The sequence below is a fragment of the Coregonus clupeaformis genome, unplaced genomic scaffold (genome assembly GCF_020615455.1).
Source record: "Coregonus clupeaformis isolate EN_2021a unplaced genomic scaffold, ASM2061545v1 scaf0255, whole genome shotgun sequence".
NCBI lineage: Eukaryota > Metazoa > Chordata > Actinopteri > Salmoniformes > Salmonidae > Coregonus > Coregonus clupeaformis.
In genome coordinates, this window is record NW_025533710.1 from 1 (window position 1) to 21,825 (window position 21,825).

General features: G+C 44.8%; 1 protein-coding gene and 1 pseudogene across 2 annotated transcripts; both read left to right on the forward strand.

The window, feature by feature from the left end:
- The first annotated feature begins 194 nt into the window (after window positions 1–194).
- LOC121586140 lies at window positions 195–9,405 on the forward strand. Of its 2 annotated transcripts, XM_041902638.2 has the most exons (8): window positions 195–298; window positions 985–1,111; window positions 1,295–1,468; window positions 1,717–2,232; window positions 2,437–6,738; window positions 6,849–7,035; window positions 7,181–7,403; window positions 7,647–9,405. In XM_041902638.2, exons 2-8 carry the CDS (start codon window positions 1,003–1,005, stop codon window positions 9,069–9,071), a joined length of 6,936 nt encoding a protein of 2,311 aa, XP_041758572.1. In that variant the 5' UTR covers window positions 195–298; window positions 985–1,002; the 3' UTR covers window positions 9,072–9,405. The 2 variants fall into 2 exon arrangements, with proteins under 2 accessions (XP_041758572.1, XP_041758571.1); XM_041902637.2 differs by having other exon boundaries at window positions 985–1,468.
- A 429-nt stretch (window positions 9,406–9,834) lies between these two features.
- On the forward strand, window positions 9,835–21,361 carry LOC121586141 (annotated as a pseudogene).
- Window positions 21,362–21,825: the final 464 nt, after the last annotated feature.

A 21,825-nucleotide genomic window follows, 5' to 3' on the forward strand; every position in this document is an offset into this window, starting at 1 on the left:
CCACATTGACAGGATTGGTTGACGGTAGGTGAGGGCGGGAAGTCCTGTATAAACAAACATAAACTGCGTTGCTCAGCGAAGCGCAAGAAGTATGAACGCACGGCCAATCCAAATATCAGATTTACCACGCAGCGTCTTTAAGGCCAAGCAATTAATAAATGCATCTCAGGAAAAACTACAAGTCCCATTCTGCAACCTGGTTTGGGTATGACGCCATGATCTCCTCAGCTCGTTAGTGTTGGCTTTGTGCGAAGCGAGAAACGACGCGGAGATATCTAGGCGAAACAAACTAACATAGGTAACGTTATAGATTTACAAATAGTGGTGTGTTCATATGATCAGTCATACGGCGATATAAAGGCCGCTTGTGTGTAATGCTGAGCGTTGCAAATGTTTTAAATCCATGCAAAGTTAGCTATTTGTATGCCTTTCATCAATGCCGTTTCTGAGCTGTCCAGTAGCCTACCAGCAAGACATCCGAACAATTAAAGATGATGGATGGACACCAGTTAGTTGTGTGCAATAACGTTCCTCATCAATATTTGGCTTGTTTAGTCGGCCCGTCATTTGCGCAGCAGTGAAGTACCCCTGGTTGTTGGTGTTGGTTTTCTGTTCTAGCGCAATGTAAAATACCATCCTTGTAGCCTATAATCCACCCCGCGTTGAGAGCGTCTTTGTCATACAAATTTAGTGTCCATTCATTTGCCTGCCTGCCAGCTGTTGACAAATGAAGTAGCATGTCATGATTCCCTTGGAATCCGAGCCTATAGGCTCAGCTTGGGATGCCCCTTCAGAATAAAGAGTCGGTTGCTTTACGTGCACACATTATGGGTCGGTGTCTTTTTTAATAAATAAAACGTCTATTTTGGCCTGTGTTTTAGTGTGCAGTGTGTGCTTTACTGTTTTCCACGCCATTGTGTTTTACCTTAATGCAGATTTAGTATGTTGTGTGAGAGTGTTGTTGAACTTGTCACTCTTCTGCAGGGAATTCGTTTTACAGACATGGAGGGACCTCCAGTAGTGGAGGCAGGAACAAAGTTGGTCATGGAGAGCTTGACACAGCCAGTGGAGACAGTTGAACAAGCAGTAGAAACCGAGGAACAACCAAAAGGTAAAGGTGAACAATACATGGAAACTGATGAACTACCAATGGAGACAGGGTTACAACCAGTGGAAACTGGGGAACAACCTATGAGTGAACTGCTACCTGCCACAGTAGAAGAGGCTTTGGAGTGTGTCTCAGACCCCACTCCTCCTACAGAGATAATACTTGAACTATCCGCTGTTCCTCTAGAGTCTGCTGCTCCTGAAGAGTGGGAACTGGACCAACCTGAGGATGCACAGAAGGAGACTCATGGGGATTACGTGGCCGCTGGTGACAGAAAAAATATTCCCCCCAAGAAGAACAGAATGGAGCCACTCAAGATGGACATGTCCAGGCCACCAAAAATGGTGATGCCTCTCACATGTGAGTATTGAACTTCTTCTCTGATAGTCTAACATGATTATTAACATGTAATACATTTTTTAGATTTATCTTTCAATGCTTTAGTATTGCAGACAGAATCTCATATTGTCCCCTGTAGTGTTTTTATGCTATTTACATAAGCTGTTTTAAGCTATTACTACAGTTCATTCATTTGCGCTCTTATAATAACCTCCCTTGTGTCTCAGCTTCTGACCTTCTGTCCTCCAATCCCCTCTCCCTCCATCCAGCTTCCCAGATCTCCCTGCAGTGCCTGGAGTGTCACATCATCTTCAGCGACCAGAAGAGCAAAGAGCGACACCTCAAGCAGAGCCACCCGGCAGAGTACGAGCAGTGCATTCTGGAGGGTGCCCTGTTTACCTGCTACGTCTGCGACCGCAACTTCACCAACTCCAGTGACCTCATGCTTCACCAGCGTGCACACACGGAAAAGCAGCCCTTCAAGTGCCCCATCTGTGGTGAGGCCTTCAGCCGCTCCTCTGAGCTCACCCTCCATAAGAAGGTTCACTTCGGCGAGCACGGATACACCTGTTCAGACTGTGGAAAACCCTGCAAGACACTCACCTTACTGAATTATCACCGCCGCACGCACACAGGGGAGAGGCCCTATGTGTGTAAGGAGTGTGGCAAGAGGTTTAGCATGTCCAAGGCCCTCCAGAAACACGCACTAGCGCATTCGCTGGAAGGAATGGTAGAAGGTGGAGGGATCACACCACTGACCAAGGCACAGCTAAAGAAGAATAGTGGTGAGTACTGAAAAACCTGTTTATGTTTTCATGTCATACAACTACTGTGCTAAACTGGGATGTGCAGTGAAATGATAGTGATATACACTATACAGCGATAAAGCTAGTGATTCTATGCAGAGCCAAACCTTTTTGTTAGTGACAAATGACAACCTCACCCTTTACACCAAGATATAAACTTTCATCTTTATTATTTGTATCTAGGCACTGCAGCGGTAAAATTCCCCTGCTCCATGTGCAAGGCAACCTTCAAGACTGCCAAGACACGGCTGCATCACATGAAACACAAGCACAGCCTGTGTGTTACAGCACCCAGCAGCAGCAGCAGCACACTAGCTGGCCAACAGGTGAAGCCAGGTCAGCCCATCATAACCCAGGCTCCTATGGGCCAGCCAACCTTTCTCCACATGGAACCCCTTGGGCCCCACCAGCAGGTGGACAACATAGACACTGAACAAATCCGGAAACTAATAGAATCTATGGGGAACGTGCGCAAAGTGAACCAGGTGGTGATACTGGGACAGGTGCCGCCACACGGTCAACCATTGGCTCTACAGTGGCTACAGGGAATGAGAGAGCATTTGCAACCTCGTTTTACTCAACCAGAGTTTATAGAGCTGAAAAAGACTGGGGGTGGAGAAACTAAGTCAATGGGACTGGAACAGGCAAAGCCACAATTTGAAACATTGGAACCAACTATTACATTGGAACCTGTAATATCAGATGGACAAATGGAGACCCCATTACTTTCACACACACAGGAAGTTACATACACTGTGCCAGCTGAGCATGCTGGATTAACACAAACACATGAAGGAGAGATGATTCCTCAGCAGTTACTCGGACAGACTGGTCAGACCGTTGAAGAAGAGAACAATAGGATTCAGACTGTATCAGTGGAACAGGTGTTCTGTCACAGTGAAATAGTTGAGCTGGGGAAAACAACTGAACAAAGTCAAACGGTTGTGTTGGAAGTCACTCCCTCACTGATACCAACTCTGGAGTTGGAACAGACTCAAACTGATCAACAGGGACTTATGTCTGCTTGCTCACTACCAACAATTCTATTTGAACAGACTTCTGGACAGAATCAAATGGTTCAGGAGGGAAATATGTCTGTCCCGTCACTCATACCAACAGTTGAGTTAACGCTGACGACATTAAAAACTGATCAGCAGGACGAACTCTCCACTTCCTCATTGGTACCAACAGTTAAGTTTGCACAAACTCCTCCTGGACAAACAAGCCAGGTTGGAGAGACAGCCACACATATGGAAACAATACAGTTAAATCAGATCCATTCCAATATTGGACAGACACAACAGATAGGAATAGGAGGGCAAGGATCAGTTGAGAAACCTCTTCTAGAAAACACAGAGAGTGAGCAGCACCACATTTTGGAAAAGCCTTGCAAAGGAAAGAAACAGACAGCACAAGAGCAGTTGCAAACACTGATCGATAAGTCTGCTTCTAACAACGCACTAAACAACAGAGAAATACAACCTCGCAGTCAGATGTCAGAAATATTCCCTCCGCCATTAGAGACAAAAAAGACGCCACAGAGTTCACAACTGCCTGTGCATTTGATGTCAGTACAAGAATTTGTAAAAGTGAGGACGAGAAAGCAGCCAAAGAACTCTATAATGCAAGGAAATATGCAACAACAGACAGTTGAGTTGAAAGAGAAGCCTACCAAACGACCAAGAGCAAAGAAAGCTTGTCTTGTCGTGAAGTTTGGTCCTAAAGAGAAGCCAAAAAATCGGAAGAAGCTTCCACAACCATCTAAGCTGCTTCAGAAAGGAGACCAGATTCAGGACGTGAACCAAATGTCTCTCACAACTCAACCTGACAAAAAATTGCCCTTAAAAAAGATTGGTCAAGAAAAAAAGGTCAAGAAAAAAAACGATATTTCCAAGTCAAAAATAAAATCCCCATCTATATTGTGTGACTCACATGTGCAGCAAGTCTTGCAGGTAGAAGAGCAGGTGCAGCAAGTGAAGCCGAGGAAGAAGAAAGTAAAAAAGCAAAAAGATGTCATTAATGAGACTCATTCTGAGCAGATTAGCTCTGAGCAGATTAGCGAGCAAGAGGTGATAGCTCCACCCAAGCCAAAAAAGAAAAAGCAGCAGAAGATACGGCAGGAGGACCAGCATAAGAAAACAAAGGGCCAAAAGCGATCAAAAACGGGGAGAAAGAAAAATAAACCGAATATGGAAGCAAGCCCTATATCAGAAGATATGCCCGACCCTGAAATAAAGCAACAGTCCCTACTCCTACTGAAGGGTCACAAACAGCCCCAATTAAAAGTTTACAAATTAGATGCCTCAAAAGCCCCCCAAGGGCAAACAGATCCCCAGCAAGACCAAGACACCTATCCCATCCATAAGAAGAAAGGGCCAAAAAGCAAACAACTGAAAATGCTAGCTGCTGGAGGAAATAGAAAAGTAGGGAGGCCCAAAAAGAGCCACACAGCACTCTCTATGTTGGATCCTTTAAAGGCTACACCTCATTCTTCTGACACATCTCCGACCAAGCCAAAGACCAGCAGGAAACGTAAGGCCCCAAAAGTGGAGACCGAGGGGATCATCAGCGGCTCTCATTCCCGGCGAGCCCTTGAATGTAAGGACTGTGGAGAGAGGTTCTCTGACGTCTCGTCCCTCCAGGAGCACAAGGCAGCTCTGCATGCAGTGGAGAGCCCTGGTCTCACCTACACTAATGGCAACATCTTTGAGGGCGTTTCTGGGTCAGATCTAGGCCAGCCTCCACTAAAAGTGACTGAAGAGGTCATTGAGAATTCATTGAGTCAAAACACGTTTGGAATGCAGGTAGCATCTGACTGGGATATAGAGGTGGAGATGAGAGAGAGAGGGTTGGGAGAAAGAGGGGAGCGAGTCTCATTCCCAGCCCTAAACCCTTCCCCCTCTCTGCCTCTGGCTGCTGCGCTTGTTGAAAGTGGACAGAAGGAAAGGGAGAAGAACATGGATAACACTGCAGAGGGGATGGAATCATTTTCTCATATGGCCCCAAATTCAACTCTATCTTACTCCCCTCCACAAGTTCAATTCCCTTATCTGTCCAAATCTGACAAGGTCCAAACCCTTCTGTCTGAGAGTCTTTCTCCTCCTCACCTCACACCCATAGCCCCCTTCCACAGCTGTCACCAAACAGAGGACACGAAGTCAGAGAGTCAGGGCAATATGAATGACACTGCTGATGCTCTCATACCTACTGTTTCTGGATCTGAGCACCTAGGGCCTATTGAGGATGAAATTAAAGAGGAGTTACTACTTGAGGTGGATTTGGTCACTGTTGGGGATGGGGACCAAAATGAGGGGGAACACCAGAGCTCACCTCATGACGACAGTTCACAAAATGAGGGATCCAGCCTTCATGACAACAACAGCACTCATGCACTACCTACACCTGCTCAGATTGAAAATGTGAATAGAACTGTAACAACCCAAAATGCACAGACCGAATCCTGCCCCTCTGACCCACTGGAGATCAAGCAAGAAGAGGAGGAGATTATGGTGCACAGGAGAGAAGAGGAAAAGAGGGAAGTGGGCAGAAAGAATTACACCAGGGGCAGGAGAAGAGGAGTTGGACGTGGGAGGAGAGGTTCAGCCACAAGGAAGAGTCTAGAAAGAGAGGGCATGAGAGAAATGGAACCAGAGAAAGAAACTGATGAATGTCGGGTAGTCTACCAGCTGTATTCACTCACTAACGATACTGAAATCAAGGATGAAGCAGACGTCACTACTCTCCATCCTGGTCAGTCATCTCCCACCAGTTTACAGACCGAGATCAGATCTATCTCTGAGCAAAACACGCAAACAGCTCCATGTCCATCTAGATCCTGCATCCCACTGCTAGAGGAGGACCCTGAGGACCAGGTAGTGTTTGAGCTAGAGTCAGTCACCACCAGTGTGGTGGAGGTGTTGAAGACAGAAGATGGGATGGTGATTAAGGGAGTAGCAGGGGACCAGGACAACAGAGACACTGGCCAATCCCCAGGCATCATACTGGAGAGGTTCCTCACCTCAAGGCAGAGAGAGGCAGCAGTAGGGGAGAATGGAGTGGTGCTCATGGCAGACTTGAGAGGTCAGGAGGTCAAGGTGGAGGAGAACACCTCAGATTTGGTTCCCGTGCCACACACCTCTCATGCCAGACACACAGTGGAGCAGAGGGGGGTCAGGATGTATCTGGTGAAGCAAGAAAACAACCTGGTTTTGAATGACCCCCAGGTTAGTCATGGTCAATCCCAATTGAATGTGGAGCAGAGCAGTGCCAGGCAGTGCATATTCTACCCAGTGAAGGAGGAGGAGAGTGAGCTTCTGGAGGAGCCATCTCAAAGTGAGCAGGGGGTACCAGTGCTGGTGGTGCCTGGAGAGTCCAGACTCAACCATCCAGTGGAGGATCTATCCATTACCAACCCTGCCGTAGAGGAGTATGAGGTGAACAGGAGAGCAGCAAAGTTGGGAAATGAGATCAATGAGTATGGAGAAGGTAAGATCTACTCAACATGAGTCATGTGTTGTAGCAATGTACATGATCAGTTTCATAAGCAATAGTGAAGGTATCCATAGATGTGACTAAATGCTGTTTATTTTTTCAAGGTGACCTGGACTTTGAGCAGCAGGACACTGAGGAGCTTGTTGATTTCCTACTTCAGAATTCTGACGAAGTGGAGTCAGAGGTTGTTGAATGTTCTGACCCACAGCCTGACCCTGAGGCTGTAGTTATGGCCCGTTACCATGACAGCCAAAATCATGCCTCACTGCATTCAAATGAAATACCAAACAAGTAAGAATTGTAATTTCCCTTTTACTCATCATGAATACACTGTACAATATAATTTTAAAGTTTCTACTTTATTGTCATGTACTGTATGTATCCTTAAGGACATGTCATGTTGTCAGTTTTGATGTAAATTGTTGTCCTCTCTCAGCTTGCCAACCACAAAAAGCCAGGCTGATTCAGGATCTACGGGAGGGTCCCAGACAGGAACTGGCTACATGAAACCCATTGATTACTTCTCCAAGTATTTTGGTTGGGACACTTGGGCAGAGATTGCCCTGTGCACAAATAAAGTGTCCCATCTATCGAACCCAGTGACAGCAAAAGAGGTGGCCCAGTTTGTCGGAATCCACATTGCCATGGGAACATTGAAGGTATTTAAATAAAAGTATTAGCGTATAACCTGAATCTTATTCATATTGCGTCTAGTTTTATTGCATCGTCATCCTTACTACACTGAATGGGACATGTAAAGAACAAAGTAGTTAGGCCTAGTGGGTCAAACTCATGCTAATCTCTGCACTTTTGAATGTCTACAAACAGTCATTGTTATGAGCATACTATCTAATGCTGCATAAACTAACATCATCGTCTTCAATGTCTTTCTCCTCTCCTAGTTCCCCAGTCTCAAGCTGTACTGGCAGGACTTCACCAGGGTGCCTCTGGTTGCTGACACCATGTCTGCCTCCCGCTTCTCCCAGCTCTCCTGCAAACTGCAACTGGCATCTCCAGTGCCAGCAGGGGATCCCATGGACACCCACGAAGCTGGACACAGTGGTAATCCAGACAGGCCTAAGGAGGGAGACGCCACATGCAACACACTCCGAGCTTTACCCACCCCAGCAAATTCTACAGTTGGCACAATTGAAGCTGAACTGGATGGCAGTGGCCACACACTTACAAGCGGCCACAGTCAAATACAAGCTCTTAGCTCTAAGTCTGTGTCTGCAAAATCCACAACACAGACGTCCACAATCCCTCACAGCAATTGGCAGAGGTGTGGGGACATACCATCCAGCCAGGACTGTTTTAGTTTTAAAACTGACCCCCTTTGGAAGGTTAGACCGTTACTGGACCACGTTCGGGCCGGATGCCTGATGCTGAGAAGAGAGGGTGACCATGGAGTCGATCAATACCCTCTCCCTTTGACGTGTAGAGCGGTCAATAACAAGCGGCCCTCCTTGCACAGCACTGTCTTAGTTGGATCGGACGGTCTGATCCTAGATTTCAACCTTAGTCTGGATCTCTCCATTAAAGAGGCCACTGTTGAGAAAATGGTGCCCAGAGAAGGGATGGTGTATCTCTGCAAGCAGGAGCTCTCTACCCCTGCCATGTTGGAGCACCTCCTAGGGTCTGGGGTTCACGGTGCGGGCAAGGTGGGAGGAGCCAAAGGACAGATGGGTGATGAGTTTGTTAGCTCTGACGGGCGGCTGATGCTACACAGGTACCATCTCGGCTTCATCCTCTCTACTGTAGAGAAGGCCCAGAAGAACATGGCATCTCTCGTCGACAGCTTTGAGAAGGCCCAAAAGGCAGCCAGCCTCAATAGAGACTTAATAAATCTCTACCATTCCCCACTCTCAGCCTCTGCACCAACTAGCTGGCCACAGGCTGTTCTGTGGTACCTTACAGATCTGGCTCTGGTAAACTCATGGATGCAGTACAGGCAGGATCCTGTTCCTCTGCCTGAGCCTCTGAACCTCATGGCATTCAGGCTAGAGGTCTCCAAGGCCTTGGTCCTCTCCAGTGGCTCAGACACCCAGGACTCAGCCCCTCCGCACCCCCCTCCTCAGAAATTACACGCCCCGGGCACAGCCCCAGATCCTGGCCTGTTACAGGAGAGTCCTCTCCCTGATGTGGCCACGAGGTATGACGGTTCGGGCCACTGGCCTGAGCAGCTTGGGGACAGAGAAGGTGGCAGGTGCCGCTTCGGAGGCTGTGAGCGAATGTCTCGAGTACGATGCCTCAAGTGTTGCGTGTTTCTCTGCATCTCTCGTAACCACAACTGCTTCTTGAATTTCCACAGTCAAGGGAGTTTTTGAAGCTGACTTGCAGTGAAGATAATTAATTAGAGTTCTCTGTTTATTTCTTTGTTTATTAATTAAGTGGTACTTTTTATTTAATGGTATGTTTAGCTTTTTTTAAATGTTATGTTTTTTATTTTAGGCTAGAAGCTCAGATTTCATATTTTCCCCCCAACCCCAAATATTTGTTTTGTGTACTTCTCTCTTTTCAGTGTCAGCTTTCGTCCTGTGCAGTAAATTAGGAACGTGGTCCCTTTTAGCCTACTGTGTAAATGTAATCGTAATATATGCAATGGCTTTTGTTGTATGAATTTGCCTACAAAATAAAATGTGAATAGAGAATTAATGATAACCATAAAGTGACTGTCTCTGAAACCAAGTGAAAATACATTTGATGTATTTTTTCCTGAACCTTGTTTTGTTGTTTACATGCCAAGAAGCTTTTGCATTTGTTTTTGGCATTCTTTGTAAATTGAATAATTTATTTAATACTATTTGAGCAAATACATGTAGTAAGCTTTCTAACTGTTTGGGTTGTGAATTGTATTGGTCTACCTGCTGCTCTCAAAGTATATTATTCACCGGAGTTATTCATCTAGTTTTTAGCTACAACCAGCGAATGAATTCGATTATTTACAAAATCAACCGCACCCAAGCATAGACAAACACGTGTCCATGCATTTGCTCAAGTTTTTAGTGAAAACGAGCAGAGAAGCATTACGCTACATTTTTTTTTTTGCTGAAGACCAAAATATTGCCCTTATCACGTGACAAGGGTCAATTCAATTTCCACATTCACTTCACTGTACTGGAAGCGGTTTGAGGTAGGTGGCTAACGGCTTGTTCACAATTCATGTTTAGCTGTAACGTTAGTTTGCTAATATATCGTTTAAGACTTATGCCTACATATTTACCATATAATTATGGTGGGGCAGTTGGTTTCCGTGAACTAAACGTGTCCGTAATATGCAAAAATGTTATTTCTCCGTTTGAATTGTTAGCCAGCCAGCTAATGTAGCTAGCTAGCTTATGTTATTCGAACTTGAAGTTAACGTTACTTAGCAAACCATTGAGGGAGAGGACTATAAGGTAAGGACACAGCTGACTTTTAAACCCTCTAACAAGAACCTAAAACGGACCCCTAAACTCATTTTAATACATTCTCAACTAAAATATCGGTTTGGGCATCAGGCGTGTCGTTGTAGCCTTTTCCAACCATTGAGGTGAAACTCTTGTAAGACAAACGTTAGCTAAGTCATGTTTACGCAGCTAGTAGACATGTAACATGTATTTAATGTCTATGCTAATGACGATAGACATCTAGCCAAAGTATAACTACCGTTACTTCACTTCGTGAAAAATTAAAAGCTGTTTCTGGGGACACTCGCAATCTGTCCTTCTAATGACTAATTTACGGTAGCTAGCTAACGTTGGCTATATATGAAATGGTCATCCTCCTCACCGCTAGCTAGCAATCGTTAGGGCCTTGTTGGTTTGGGAACCTATTTCAGCTAACGTTAGCTCCTTGAGCTGCTAGTTATGCATGTTTAACGGTATCTTATGTTTACCTTATTGCAAGCTAGCAAGCAAATGAAAAATCAATTGATTATGGTCATTTAACTACCTCTCGTTAATTAACGTTAGCTAACCAGTTAACTAGTCAACCACTTACTTAACAACTAACATCGAGTTAGCTAGCCAGCTAACGTTAGTAGTTGGCCAGCCATAAATTCAATGGAGCCGTTTTTATTTTTTATTTTTAACCAACCAGTCCAAATAAGGGGGATTTAATTGAGATACGCCTGTGCACAAGTGTTATCTATTGAAAATGTATGTAAATGTCTGTCATAACTTTTAAGTTTTCTAGCTTGCAATGTGAGGATAACTATTATGAGCTAAATTAAAGCCCATCTCTGGCTACATGACATATTCATTTCCCTCCCTCATTGGCTAACTCTCTCTCATCCTTTTATGTTTAAACTTTTCAGGACGTCCACTCTCCCACGATGGACTCTGACATACTGAATATAGAGGAGATAGTGATGGGGAAGGGGCCACCGGATCCCCCTGCAGAACTGACCACTGAGAAACCAGCGGAACCCTACAAACCCATTTCCTCCTTCAAAGCACCGCCTCCACCCACCATACAACCATGTGAGCTGGGTGGCAGTTACTCTACTGTTTTTGTAATGACTCACAGATAGGGCTGTACGAGTCATGACTGCAGTCAAATTCCATGTGACTGTTTAGTCACGGTAATTGGGCTTCTCCAAGCTCTGATGCTGCTGATGGTCATTAGTAGCCTACCAAACTTGCTAGCTGCCTGGTACTCAGCACTCTATTGTCCCTCTAATTACTCTGACATCAATGCAAATGTAATCGAAAATCTAATCAAACACTTAATGAGAGCCCATGAGCTCATGTTGCGCAACATTTCTATAGGCTATTTAATTGCATGAGAAAACAAAGTGATGGTCTCTTAAAAAGAGGATCCCATCAGCTTTCTATATGCTAGGCCTACTATATTTATTTATCTATTTTCCAAATATTAAGCACATTGCTTCTCTTTACAACAGGAGTATAGCCTACCTGGCTGGCATGAAAATGAACCACGGGAAAAGCATCCTCCATTTGCTATTTAAGTGCATAGATGACGTTTTTCCCCCGCTACCCCTGTTTCGAGACAGGTGCATGGTAACGGTCCATTCTAAATCAAATAAAAATTTCACACACATTTAGTATACAGTACCAGTCAAAAGTTTGGACACACCTACTCATTCCAGGGTTTTTCTTTATTTTGACTATTTTCTACGTTGTAGAATAATAGTGAAGACATTTAAACTATGAAATAACACATGGAATCATGTAGTAACCAAAAAAGAGTTAAACAAATCAAATTATATTTTATATTTGAGATTCTTCAAAGTAGCCACCCTTTGTCTTGATGACAACTTTGCACACTCTTGACATTCTTTCAACCAGCTTCATGAGGTAGTCACCTGGAATGCATTTAAATTAACAGGTGTGCCTTGTTATAAGTTCATTTGTGGAATTTCTTTCCTTCTTAATGCATTTGAGCCAATCAGTTGTGTTGTGACAAGGTAGGGGTGGTATACAGAAAATAGCCCTATTTGGTAAAATACCAAGTCTATATTATGGCAAGAACAGCTCAAATAAGCAAAATAAGCTTTAAGACGAAGGTCAGTCAATACGGAACATTTCAAGAACTTTGAACGTTTCTTCAAGTGCAGTCGCAAAAACCATCAAGCGCTATGATGAAACTGGCTCTCATGAGGACCGCCACAGGAAAGGAAGACCCAGTGTTACCTCTGCTGCAGAGGATACGTTCATTAGAGTTACCAGCCTCAGAAATTGCAGCCCAAATAAATGTTTCACAGTGTTCAAGTAACAGACACATCTCAACATCAAGTGTTCAGAGGAGTGTGTGAATCAAGCCTTCATGGATGAATTGTTGCAAAGAAACCACTACTAAATGACACCAATAAGAAGAAGAGACTTGCTTGGGCCAAGAAACAGGAGCAATGGACCTTAGACTGGTTGAAATCTGTCTTTGGTCTGATGAGTCCAAATTTGAGATTTTTGGCACCAACCGCTGTGTCTTTGTGAGACGCAGAGTAGGTGAACGGATGATCTCCGCATGTGTGGTTCCCACCGTGAAGCATGGATGAGGTGGTGTGATGGTGTGGGAATGCTTTGCTGGTGACACTGTCAGTGATTTATTTAGAATTCAAGGCCCACTTAACCAGCATGGCTACCACAGCATTCTGCAGCGATACGCCATCCCATCTGGTTTGGGCTTAGTGGGACTATCATTTGTTTTTCAACAGGACAATAACCCAAAACACACTTCCAGGCTGTGTAAGGGCTATTTTACCAAGAAGGAGAGTGATGGAGTGCTGCATCAGATGACCTGGCCTCCACAATCACCCGACCTCAACCCAATTGAGATGGTTTGGGATGAGTTGGACTGCGGAGTGAAGGAAAAGCAGCCAACAAGTGCTCAGCATATGTGGGAACTCCTTCAAGACTGTTGGAAAAGCATTCCAGGTGAAGCTGGTTGAGAGAATGTGAAGTGTGCAAAGCTGTCATCAAGGCAAAGGGTGGCTACTTTGAAGAATCTCAAATATAAAATATGTTTTGTTTAACTCTTTTTTGGTTACTACATGATTCCATATGTGTTATTTCATAGATGTTATGTCTTCAGTATTATTCTACAATGTAGGAAATAGTACAAATAAAGAAACCCTTGAATGAGTAGGTTTGTTCAAACTTTTGACTGGTACTGTATGTAAAGACAAGATTAAATCAAGAATAGTGTGATGGGTGACTATTAGCCTATCACTTGTGAATTATATATTATCACTTGTGAATGATGCCCAGCTTAAGGCAAGAAACAGCGGATGCTTTTTTGGTGACTTTTTCAAATCATAGTCACACACCTCATGTAGCGTAGCCCATAGGCCTATATGTTTTGATAAGGTTTGTTTCACAACTAAAGTGTCCAAATAACTTCTTAAAATGAAGCACATTAATCTGCTTTACAACTGGTGTAGAGCCTAATTGGCATACATACGCAGCGTGTGAGTTTGAAGTTTGGGGAAGAAAATGTTCATTAAAATGCACCTTTTTATAATAAAAGCATTACTTGCATAATCGCATTTGTGGTCACATTTGACAAAGGATGTTTTTCTGCTAATGGAACATTCGCACTTATAGCCTACTGCCATGTGCGCATTGCTGCGCTTATAATGTGAAGAAATAGCCTAACAGTTTATCAACATTTTAAGCTAAATATTCTCATCTGTTGTGTCAGGCTCATTGCTTAAAACAGGTTTTTTGATGCTAGTGGTTGTGTTAATTTGGGATCTATCGCATCCCACAACTGTCCCAGAATATGTTTGGAATATTTATTTCTTGAATAGAATAGGTCAACTTTTGTACTATGGGGGATAGTAGATTGACACAGGCTAGTGCTTTTGCTGTTCATTAGGCCTACTCATCTTGTTGGCTGACAAAAAGTAAATATGGACAGCAAAAAAACAAAGCAGAGCTCATGACTTTAATGCAACTTTTTTCAAATCATCATTAGTTGCATCATGCAGCCAAGAATGTATTAAAAATCAAAACATATAGCCCAACATTTGTCACAACTAAAGTTACATAAATAACTTAAAGTTAAGCATATAGGAGTACCTCTTTCTTTGTTAACCGCTCAACACAGAAAAGCCGCATGTGCGCACCTCCTCAAATCGTTTGGAGAAAATATCCTTTCTATTGTATTCTTCATACTATAAAATAATGCCACGGAATTCTAAGCAAATCTTGTCTGCCAAATGAGCTAGTGTAGCCCACAGCCATATGGCATAGCCAGATCAGGGCGTAACATAAGGACAACTCAGAGTATGCTATTCTGTTCTTCTGAAATAGACTACATTTTCTTCATATCATGTTTCTTTAGACCTGTCTAAAATAAATAATGCATTTATTTAGATGGTGTAGGCTATATTACATGGATTTGTCATTTTAAATGTTTTATGTAGATGTTCCAAAGGTCTGCATCAGTGGCTTGTAGGCTATGTGTAGAAGCCAGGAGATGCTAAATGTTTTTATGTTAATTAACGGTCAATTACCGTGAGACTGGCAGTTATTGGCTTGACAATCACTGTGACAAAATGTAATGACCGCCACAGCCCTGCTCATAGACAAATACAGATTTTCTTTGGTTTGAATGAAATCAATCTGGTAGGTAGGGAAGGAAGGAAGGAAGGCAATGCAGTTTCAGTTGTCAAATCGCTGACCCCCTCTTCTCACAGACCAGCATGAGAACCTGCAGTGTTTCCAGTGCTTCATCACATTCTGTAACTCCAAAGCCAAGGAGAGGCACATGAAGAAGAGCCATCGCGAGGAGTACAAGCAGCAGCTCCAGCAGGTATGCTACTACACAACCTGCCTAACAATCAAAACACTTTATAGAAGAGAGAACCTACTGAAGCCCTGTTTTTACCTTAAACAGTTTTCTGTCATATTAAAAGCTTCAAACAAATCAAATCAAATCAAATCAACATCAAATTTTATTGGTCACATGCGCGAATAAGAACAAGTGCAGACATTACAGTGAAATGCTTACTTACAGCCCTTAACCAACAGTCGTTATTTTAAACAAAAAAGTAAGAATAAAACAAAAAAAAAAAAAAAGTGTTGAGAAAAACAAAGAGCAGAAGTAAAATAAAGTGACAGTAGGGAGGGCATATATACAGGGGGTAACGGGAGAGTCAATATGGGGCACCCTAGTTGAGGCAGTTGAGGTAATATGTACATGTGGGTAGAGTTAAAGTGACTATGCATAATATACTTTTTTAAATGAGTAGAGAAGTAAAAAGGATGGGGTGGGGGGCATGTGCAAATAGTCCGGGTAGCCATGATTAGCTGTTCAGAGTCTTATGGCTTGTGGGTAGAAGCTGTTGAGAAGTCTTTGGACCTAGACGGCACTCCGGTACCGCTTGGTCGCGGTAGAGAGAGAACAGTCAAGACTAGGGTGGCTGGAGTCTTTGACAATTTTGAGGGCCTTCCTCTGACACCGCCTGGTATAGAGGTCTTGGATGGCAGGGAGCTTTGCCCCAGTGATGTACCGGCCGTACGCACTACCCTCTGTAGTGCCCTGCGGTCAGAGGCCAAGCAGTTGCCATACCAGGCGGTGATGAACCAGTCAGGATGCTCTCGATGGTGCAGCTGTAGAATTTTTTGAGGATCTGAGGACCCATGCCAAATCTTTTTAGTCTCCTGAGGGGGAATAGGCTTTGTCGTGCCCTCTTCACGACTGTCTTGGTGTGCTTGGACCATGATAGTTCGCTTGATGTGGACACCAAGGAACTTGAAGCTCTCAACCTGTTCCACACAGCCCGTCGATGAGAATGGGGGCGTGCTCAGTCCTCTTTTTTTTCCTGTAGTCCACAATCATCCCTTTGTCTTGGTCACGTTGAGGGAGAGGTTGTTGTCCTGGCACCCACACGGCCAGTCTCGACCTCCTCCCTATAGGCTGTCTCATCGTTGTCGGTGATCAGGCCTACCACTGTTGTGTCGTCGGCAAACTTAATGATGGTGTTGGAGTCGTGCTGGCCATGCAGTCATGGGTGAACAGAGAGTACAGGAGGGGACTGAGCACGCACCCCTGAGGGGGCCCCCGTGTTGAGGATCAGTGTGGCAGATGTGTTGTTACCTACCCTTACCACCTGGGGGCGGCCCGTCAGGGAAGTCCAGGATCCAGTTGCAGAGGGAGGTGTTTAGTCCCAGGATCCTTAGCTTAGTGATGAGCTTAGAGGGCACTATGGTGTTGAATGCTGAGCTGTAGTCAATGAATAGCATTCTCACGTAGGTGTTCTCTTGTCCAGGTGGGAAAGGGCAGTGTGGAGTGCGATAGAGATTGCATCATCTGTGGATCTGTTGGGGCGGTATGCAAATTGGAGTGGGTCTAGGGTTTCTGGGATTATGCTGTTGATGTGAGCCATGACCAGTCTTTCAAAGCACTTCATGGCTACAGACGTCAGTGCCACGGGTCGGTAGTCATTTAGGCAGGTTATCTTAGAGTTCTTGGGCAGGGACTATGGTGGTCTGCTCGAAACATGTTGGTATTACAGACTCGGTCAGGGACATGTTGAAAATGTCAGTGAAGACACTTGCCAGTTGGTCAGCACATGCTCGGAGACACGCCTGGTAATCCGTCTGGCCCAGCCGGCCTTGTGAATGTTGACTTGCTTAAAAGTCTTACTCACATCGGCTACGGAGAGCGTGATCACATAGTCGTCCGGAACAGCTGGTGCTCTCATGCATGCTTCAGTGTTGCTTGCCTCGAGCGAGCATAGAAGTGGTTTAGCCTGTCTGGTAGGCTTGTGTCACTGGGCAGCTGTGGCTGTGCTTCCCTTTGAGTCTGTAATAGTTTTCAAGCCCTGCCACATCCGACGAGCGTCAGAGCCAGTGTAGTATGATTCAATCTTAGACCTGTATTGACTCTTTGCCTGTTTGATGGTTCGTCGGAGGTCATAGCGGATTTCTTATAAGCTTCCGGGTTAGAGTCCCGCTCCTTGAAAGCGGCAGCTCTACCCTTTAGCTCAGTGCGGATGTTGCCTGTAATCCATGGCTCTGGTTGGGGTATGCTACGTACGGTCACTGTGGGGACGAACATCATCGATGCACTTATTGATGAAGCCAGTGACTGATGTGGTGTACTCTCAATGCTGTCTGAAGAATCCCGAACATGTTCCAGTCTGTGCTAGTAAAACAGTCCTGTAGCTTGGCATCTGCGTCATCTGACCACTTTTTTATTAACCGAATCACTGGTGCTTCCTGCTTCAGTTTTTGCTTATAAGCAGGAATCAGGAGGATAGAGTTATGGTCAGATTTGCCAAATGGAGGGCGAGGGAGAGCTTTGTATGCGTCTCTGTGTGTGGAGTAAAGGTGGTCTAGAGTTTTTTTCCCTCTGGTTGCACATTTGACATGCTGGTAGAAATTAGGTAGAACGGATTTAAGTTTCCCTGCATTAAAGTCCCTGCCACTAGGAGCGCTGCATCTGGATGAGCGTTTTCCTGTTGATTAATGGCCTTGTACAACTCATTCAGTGCAATCTTAATGCCAGCATTGGTTTGTGGTGGTAAATAGACAGCTATGAAAAAATATAGCTGAAAACTCTCTTGGTAAATAGTGTGGTCTACAGCTTATCATAAGATACTCTACCTCAGGCGAGCAAAACCTCGAGACTTCCTAGTATTTGATTTTGTACACCAGCTGTTGTTTACAAATATACAGAGACCGCCACCCTTTGTCTTACCGGAGCCAGCCGTTCTGTCCTGCCGATGTAGCTGTAGCCTGCTAGCTGAATGGTATCATTGTTGTCGTTCAGCCACGACTCCGTGAAACACAAGATATTACAGTTTTTAATGTCCCGTTGGTAGGATAACCGTAATCTTAAATCGTCAATTTTATTCTCAAAAGATTGAACGTTGGCTAATAGTATTGATGGGAGAGGCAGTTTACTGCTCGCGTCGGATCCAAGGCACCCCCGACCTACGCCCACGATATCTCCGTCTCTTTCTCAGGCGAATGACGGGGGATCTGGGCCTGCCGGGTGTCTGTAGAATATCCTTCAGCGTCCGACTCGTTGAAGAAAAAGTCTTCGTCCAATGCGAGGTGGGTAATCGCTGTCCTGATATCCAGAAGCTCTTTTTGGTTATAAGAGACGATGGCATAAACATTATGTACAAAATAAATTACAAATAACGCGGAAAAACACACATAATAGTACAATTGGTTAGAGGGCTGTAAAACGGCAGCCATCTTCTCCGGCGCTGTTTATGTGCATACATAACAATACTTAATTCCAGACTAGACCAGTAGGAATTTGCGGGGACCCCTCCCCCCCCATTTAGCAAAAACGTCCATAAATTATGTTATGCCTGTTTTCTTCCCAGGGAGATACTCTGTTCACCTGTTATGTGTGTGACCGTACCTTTCCGTCCTCGGAGGAGCTGACCCAGCACCAGGGCTCACACAACAAGGAGGACAAGCCCTTCAAGTGTCCCCACTGCCAGGAGAGCTTCCGCACCTTCTCTGAGGTGAGTGCAGAACAGTGACACAGGTTCTGAACCAATATGTGTTTAGTGTAACACTGCTTGAATAGTTTGAAATAAACTAGCAAAGTGTCAGACTCAAGGTCTCGACATAAGAATAAAGAAAGGTGTTTTATTGTCACATACATCAGATGGGTGCAGTGAAGTGTGTTGTTTTTACAGGGTCAGCCATAGTAGTACGGCGCCCCTGGAGCAAATTAGGGTTAAGTGCCTTGCTCAAGGGCACATCGACAGAGTTTTCACCTTGTCTGCTGTGATATTCGAACCAGCAACCTTTCACTTACTGGCCCAACACTAACAGCTAGGCTACCTGCTACTCAGGCTACATTAACACTTGCCCAGGGCAATAAAACATTTTCAGGCCAGCAGATTATAGATTTAAGTTGTCCAAATCGTTCAAAAAATCACTATCAAACAATTAGGCTACTCTGATCAGAATTGGATAAAAGTGTCCTCCGGATGTGAAGTGTTGATCACTGTCCTCCCAATCTACGTAGAGTGCATCGGAGTATAATTATTGTAGGCCTGCATTGACAGGCACGAGCAGTCTTTCAATCATGCAGTCGCAAGATTTGTTTTTTAGATCAAAGTGCACATTTGTTCATATTCATTGCTAGTTAGTGAGTTATTTGCCCAGTGATAGCAAATTTTTGTTCAGCAATGAAAATCCTTGAAAAGTCATGGTGCTTGTATCACCTGTGTGTGTGCCAGTGGGCTGTTGCCACACCGCAAATGGCCGACATTCAGTTGATACGGGTGCGCAGTTGATGAAACCAATGCTGCATACTCCGTTTGTAATACTGTCTCTAGCTCAAAATTGGCTAGGATTCTCCTCTATTCAATACTGGCCATGAAATTCTGACAAAGTAAAAAAAAAATAAAAAATCTTAGAATAGCCTAATTGACAAGTAACTCCTATTCTGTCAAGATCTCCCCTGAACACTGAATATTTTAACCTTGCAAATAAGCATCTTAGTTAGCTACCTCTCCCACCTTAGCCATTTGATCCTTGGCTCATTGAATTAGGGAATTATTTTATAAAGTCATAAAAAGTATTTGGTTGTAATTTTAATGTTGCAGGATGGCCAACTATTGTCCAGGAGATTCCAGGAGAGCTACTGGGTGTGCAGGCTTTTGCTCCAGGCCTGCTCGAACACACCACATTGTAATAAAATCAGCTGCTCAACAGGACCTTGACTGGTGTTTGAGCAGGGTTGGATCAAAAGCGTGCACTCCCAGTAGCTCTCCAGGTGGAGGGTTGACGGACCATGCATTTTATACAGTAGCCTTTTTATATCCGTGCAGTATTTGACTTTGTGCCGGGTTAAGTGCCTTGCTCAAGCCCACAAGGAGGAGATGTAATACATGGGATCAGAGACCAGCTGCCTTATATTGTCAATACTAGTGATAATAATGAATGTTATTTTGTGAAGTGGTTCCTTGCATCATACAACACAATTTTCAGTCACCTTTTTTGCCCATGGTGTTTATTTTATTTATTAGTAGTTTTGTAATGTTTTTTTTTTTTTGGGTGGTAGATCAGCTTTAATATTGCACATAGATTGTAACTTCCATCAATGTAATTGTCTGCATGGTGTTACAGACCTTTTTTTTGTTGTGGCTTGAGCTTTCGGACAAGTAAAAACTCAGTCCTACTTGTCCAAATGACAAGAGGCTAAAAAAGTTAATGTCAAGCCCCGGACTCTTCCCTCAGCCTTGACTCACGTGTCCGTTCTGTTTACTCTCTGTCCCCCTCAGCTGACGACCCACAGGAGACAGGTCTGTCCAGAGAGGCAGTTTGTATGTAAGGACTGCAGTGAGACCTTCCGCAGCCCTGCCCTCCTTCGTACCCACCGCCTGGCCCAGCACCCCCGTCCAGAGGCAGAGGTGGAAGAGCCAGATGACCCTACCAAGACGCACCGCTGTGGGAAGTGCAACCGGGGCTTCGAAACGGAGTCTGAGCTAATAATGCACCAGGAGAACCACGCTCGGTGACCAGCACTGCAACGGCGCGCCTGCCAGCCAAGAAGCGCGGACGGCCCATTAAAGCAGAGGACACAGCGGTCGGAGAGAAGAAAGGGAAGAGGAGGAAGAAGAAGGAAGAGGGGACAGAGGAGGCTGAGACTGGAAACAATGCAGAGGAGGCTGCAGCAGCTCCGGCTGAGACCAAGGGGAAAGCAGCAGCCGGCGGCAGACGGGGTCGTCCTAAAGCAACAGCAGGCGAGGAGGCCAGAGAAGACGACAGTGAAGTCCCAGCAGAGGAGAAGAAACCCAAGGCGGCTCCCGCTCCACCCAAGCAGCACCCCTGCCCTGAGTGTGAGCTCACGTTCCATGCCCTGGCCCAGCTCCGCGCCCACAAGAAGGAAAAGCACACCCCACGTAAGGCCCACCCCTGCGAGGAGTGTGAGGAGAGCTTTGCCCGTGCCGAGCAGCTAGAAGCCCACAAGAACCGGGCACACACCAAGGCGCGTTACGCCTGCCCTACCTGTGGCAAGAGCTTTGGCCGAGAGAGCAACCTGAAGGCCCATCAGCAGAGCAGCCACCCGGGAGGAGGAGGAGAAAGAGGCAGCGGGCCGCAGCAGAGATAATTCAGAATGGGGAAGGGGGGTTTTCTGTAAAGGGATTGGGGAGGGGACGAAGAATCAGAGAGGGATTTTAAAGAATTAGAATTTGGTCAAGGGTTTTTGTTGGTTTGAGGTTGGGTGTGAAATTTAGATCATGAGTTTGGAGTGTTTTTAGAATGTGAGAAAGACGGGTGAGGAATTTCTTGCAGGATTTTTAACAGGTGAGCTGAGATGTCCCACTGATTGTTCAGCATTTGCCATTTTTGGGTTGTGTTAGGATGTTCAAGGCACACATCACGCTTGGAATGACTGACCTACTAACCAAAAGATGTAAGCCGTTGTTAAACCCATCTGTCATACACCTGTGTCTTATCTGGACTAAGAACAACAGCAATTAGTTTTGGGCATCATGTTTGTTCCCTCATTTTTGTTTTGATTAATATCTTTTAAATGATTATCATGATAATTGAGTGTTACTGTTTTTACATTTTTTTAGAGGTGTTTGTGTGAAAGAGTGTGTGTATAATGGCTTTCATGCTGTCTGACACATGGCGCTTTTCTTGTTTG